This window comes from Malus sylvestris, chromosome 15 (assembly GCF_916048215.2).
Source record: "Malus sylvestris chromosome 15, drMalSylv7.2, whole genome shotgun sequence".
In the NCBI taxonomy this organism is placed as follows: domain Eukaryota; kingdom Viridiplantae; phylum Streptophyta; class Magnoliopsida; order Rosales; family Rosaceae; genus Malus; species Malus sylvestris.
This window is the reverse complement of record NC_062274.1, coordinates 26,552,385-26,557,481: the sequence shown is the minus strand read 5'-3', so window position 1 is coordinate 26,557,481 and position 5,097 is coordinate 26,552,385. Positions and strand designations below refer to the sequence as shown.

The 5,097-nt window shown below is 36.7% G+C and overlaps 1 protein-coding gene across 1 annotated transcript; it reads right to left on the bottom strand.

The window, feature by feature from the left end:
* Positions 1 to 999: 999 nt before the first annotated feature.
* LOC126602871 (uncharacterized) lies at positions 1,000 to 2,229 on the bottom strand. Its single transcript, XM_050269708.1, has one exon. The coding sequence runs from the start codon at positions 2,227 to 2,229 to the stop codon at positions 1,000 to 1,002; it is 1,230 nt and encodes a 409-aa protein (XP_050125665.1).
* Between the last annotated feature and the right edge of the window lie 2,868 nt (positions 2,230 to 5,097).

Here is a 5,097-nt window from a genome sequence, read left to right as displayed (position 1 = left end):
CTGGACCTGCATGTGCAGCTTCCTCGGCAAGATGTATTGTGAGGTGAAGACTGACGACAAAGAATGCAAAGGGTAATATCCTTTCCAATTGGCACATGATCATAACTATTTTGGGTGTAAGTTTGTGAAATCCTTCCACAGACCCTTTTTTCGTACACAAATGTCTAAAGAATGCACTTAGTTCCAATAATATATGTGCTGTCCCAGCTGGGAGGCTTTTGCGTATGGCAATTGGAAGGAATTGCTGCATTAAAACATGCTAATCCTTTTAAGTCCCCTTACAATCTTTTCCTTTACATGCACAAGCCGTGAAATATTTGACGAGTAATTGTCAGGCACTTTTGTTTAGGCTAAAACCTTGCAAAACAATTCATTCTCCAATGGTTTCATAGTATATGCACCAGGAAGCATCTTTGGCTTTCCATTCACAAATTTTCTCTGCAACTCCGATTTCATGCCCATCAATTCTAGGTCCAACCTTGCATTCAAGTTATCCTTGCTTTTCCCAACAATACCCAGCATAGTTGCAACCAAACTTTTAGTGACATTTTTTTCAATATGCATGACATCAAGGCAGTGTCGAAGGACAAGATGTTCTGAATACGACAATTTGAAGAAAATAATATGTTTCTTCCATGGCCCAATTGTTGGTATAGGCGGTGGTCTTTTATCTCTAACCTCTTGTCATGGGGTCTTACCATATTTGAACCATAAAATGAACAACTGCCGAAGGCATTCCCATCCGATCATGATGAAGGTGCTTGCTCTCTTTCATCAGAGAGGTTAAAGGTTTTCCTTTGTCAACAAAAACATATGACATGGGCAAGAAACGACGGTGAACCATATAACAATACTCCTACTATTTTTTAGATATGTCAACTCAGTCTTGTAGTTACAAGGAGGACATGCTAATTTCCCATGTGTGCTCCAACCGGACAAGTTCCCATAGCCGGGGAAGTCGCTAATAGTCCATAAAATAACTGCTCGTAAGGTGAAGGTCTATTGCCTAAACGTATCATAAGTGGGAACCCCTGAGGTCCACAATACCTTCAGCTCGTCTATTAATGGTTCAAGGTATATATCATTATCATTTCCTGGAGATTCTTTTCCCGGTATTAACAAAGCCATCAATATGAACGGTGATTTCATACACCACCAAGGTGGTAAATTGTATATAGTCAACAATATTGGCCAGGTGCTATAGTCGGTGCTACATTTTCCAAAAGGGTTGAATCCATCACTTGCCAACCCAAGACGTACATTGCGTATTTTGCCACCAAATGTTGGAAATTTCATATCTAATTGCTTCCATGCAAAGGAATCAGCTGGATGTCTTAAGAAGCCATCCTCGGGGCGAGAAAAACCAAGCCGACACATGTCTTTACTAGTGTGACGAGACATGTAAAGCCTTTGCAAGCGAGGTGTAATAGGAAAATATGTTAACACCTTCCGAGGTATTCTCTTTTTACTGTTTCGCACTGTGTCATCTACCTCGGTTGTATATTTGGACACACCACACGTATGACAAACATTTAAACCACTGTTATGTTTCCAATACAGCATGCAATCATTTTCACATGCATGGATCTTTTGGTGAGGCAACATGAAATTTTTCAGCAATCCCTTTTTACTTTTCACCTTCGGTAAAGAATGACCATTTGGGAGTATATGTTTCAAAAGCTGAAGATTAGCTTGCACTGCACTTTCACTGCACCCATATAAGCACTTGTTTTGAAATACTCGTATTAGGAAATCCATTTTCTTCATACCACAACCCGGATATAATTTCGTGTTGGCGTCTTGCACCATCACTTCAAACTTACATGCATATGTAGGTATTAGAGCTTCTTGACCACTGTGATTACTAATAGGCCTGCCACCCATTACACTGGGACCCGAGAAAATATCTTCAAGCGAGGGGCCTAGTTCACAATGAGGAATATTAACAATAGCAATTTGTTGTGCATCTTGGCTATTTGGAAGAGGGTTACCAAATGTCTCCCCATGCAATACCCATGAGCCTTCCAAGTATGAACGGTCCATACCTTCAACAGTTAGATGTGCTTCAACTTCATTGTTACTCAACCATAACCTATTCAAATATTTAGCACATGAACATTTGATGTTGTCATCATGAGAAGAAACTTGGAATGAGTTTGAGATAAATTTTGCTAGCCCTGTTCTATAATCCTCTGTAAACGGATTCAAAGTGGCCCAACTTTTGTCCATTGTGATTGAATATAATAAATAGTTTCCTGAATTTGAACAATAAGGTGCCTAATGATTAAGAAGTCAAGTAAAATATGTAACTGAAACAAATTAAGTAAATATAGTATGCGAATAAAGAGGCAAAAATTTACAATTTCCAACTGCAAGGGAGAGTAGATATTGTACGGACAAATAATTTGTAATAGGAAAACAAAAATTCAATCGATTTTATAAGTGACATTGTATGTATGAGGCTTGTACATAGAACACAGGGTACAAGGGATAGTAACAAGTTCATATAATTCATCAGAGGTCCAACTTTTGCACACTCCTAAAGCAAATCCCGAACACACAAAAAATAACAAGAAACACTCAAGTTTATACCAAGAAGAGAATTTATAGAAAATTGTTCTTTACTACTTTGGTTTCTCAATAAAAAAGGTAGAGGTAATAAGTTTGTTTCGTATACAGCATTTGTATAGTATTTGTAGGAATGTTAATCGTGTGTCCTTCCAAATTTGTCTCTATCTATAGAGGTTTAAGTGTTTCATTCTAGAATGGTTAAACAACCATTCAAAACCTCAATTTTTTTTATTTGCACCATTTGATTAAGAGGCACGACTTCAAGAAAGATATATCTACCCATTTGAATTCAATCTCAAGCTTCCAAAATGGTTGACGACAAAATGATCAACTCCTACCCTACTAATGTAATGTATAGAAGGTGAGCGAGTTTAGCATATTACTTGAATGAAGAAAGACAGAGCTCTTTAGCAAAGACGTGTCAAAAACCCCCTATGATTATTGAATGTTAATCCATCACTCTTGGATAGCGGTGCAAATGTTGTAATGAGGGGAAATCTCCTATTTATATATATTGATGAGACAAAATGAATGCACGTAGGTAAACAACATGGAGTTGTCCAACAGAGGTCATGTCACTTCCTCATCCACTAATAATAACATTGTTTTGAAGCTTTAGACCACATAACAAATCATGGAATCTAGCTTAACTGTTAGTTTTCATGCAGTAGTAGTAGGTATCAGCTAAAAATCATACCAAAACTTAAAAACACACAAAATATCATATGCAAGTTCGTTCACAGCCTTGTTAATATAAGCCAGACTTTCTCTACCCAAGTCCCTTATTTTGTTTACAGTGTTTATAGAACATAAGAACAAAATGTGATATCCTTATAGCATAAGCTTAACCAAGAGTGGAACTTTACATATATATATTTCTACTTATATCCCTTAGTTTCTACAAGCTTAAAGGATAGTAGTTTGAAAAAGAAAAAAAAAACATCCAAGAACACCTAAAATTTCAAATTCCACCTACCTTCTTGCGACATTATTAGTCATTCAAAAAACAAGAAGGAAAAAACACCTAAATTATCAAATTCCAAAACGTAGTTGCGATTTGCCTAACTCGTGCTTTCGTGGAGACAGTAAAGGAATTTACATATTTATATAACAAGAAATGAACACCTAGCTTGTATTTGCAAGAACAATTATAAGCTTAAACCTTGTATGGTTTGCAGTTTGATCCAACTTGAACAGATAGAAGAAGCACTTCAAACCTAACTTCTAAAAACTCCCAAGAATCGAATACTTAATAAACAAATTGAAAAGTTTGATCCAAAAAATTTTGAATATTAAATATAAGAAACACAAAATTACCTGTTTTTACTCCCCAAAATCAATTCAATGTCTTGCAGCCCCAAATTGATTGTATGAAACCCAACTAAAAATAAATGGCGAACCGAGGAGCTTAATATGTTGAGAAATTGAAAGGGCAAAGTTTGAGAAGCAGATAACCAGCCTTCCACCAGGAGTGGAGCTTCCGCTGATCACACCCGTCGCCAACTAAACGAGGCCGCTCACCTTCCCTTGGCCACTACGCCCTGTCCGCATTCTGCGAGTGCGACTGGTTCGCGGAACCACCCGACTTTATCACTGATGCAATAATGGCTGAGAGATGCGATTAAGGTCATAGGCTCTGTTCTTCTATAGGTTTTGGCCTCTGTCTCCCTTTTGTATTTCACTTGCATCCGTAGGTTTTCTTCTTAGGATGAGTGTTCTCCCATTGCAATATATATCGCAACGTTCAAAACAAAAAAAAAATTGCAATATATATCCCAGCTTTGAAAACAAAAAAATTAACCAACACCATTTCGATCGGTGCCTACAAAATAAATAATAAAATAAACAAGTAGAAGAAAAGTAATTTTAAGAAATAAAACTATTTAACAGACACCAATCATTGGTGTCTCAATGTTGAAAGCCACCCATATCAGTGGCATCCCATTGTAAAGACACCAAAAAATGCTAAGAGTGAGTGCTTTATATCTATGGCCACCGATTTCAAATGGTGTGCAAAAAATGGTGTCCTATAAGCATAATTCTAGTAGTGTCTACTGTCCAGACTGTCAACCACTCACAACATCTCTCTTAATCCAACTCTCCAAATCAATGTCATAATACCATTTATTTTTTGAAAAACTAACCAAAACACCCTCAAAACTTTACTTTTAATCATCAGGACATATTTTTTTCAAAAATGCCGATCCTACCCTTCACACATATGTACAAGATTGGATCAGCTTTCTGCAAAGTTCATGTGGATACATCCAAAAGAAGAAAAAAGAGATTGACATTTTCAGAAAACATTTGCATGCAAAAGAATATGTGGCAAACATTGAAACAACCAAGACAATACAGATTCACATGCAAAAGAAAATGTGGCAAACACTGCAGCAACCAAGATAACATAAATTCACATGACATTCAAGCAAAGACAAGATAGCCAGCTTTCAGAAACAGTGTTGACAGTTTTCAGAAACAGTGTACTGTCACTATTCAAAAAATTGTAAATAGATGAAATGTTAT

What these genes read in the sequence shown, in the direction of transcription:
- LOC126602871 (XM_050269708.1), bottom strand. Translation starts at nt 2,229, where the DNA reads ATGGACAAAAGTTGGGCCACTTTGAATCCGTTTACAGAGGATTATAGA.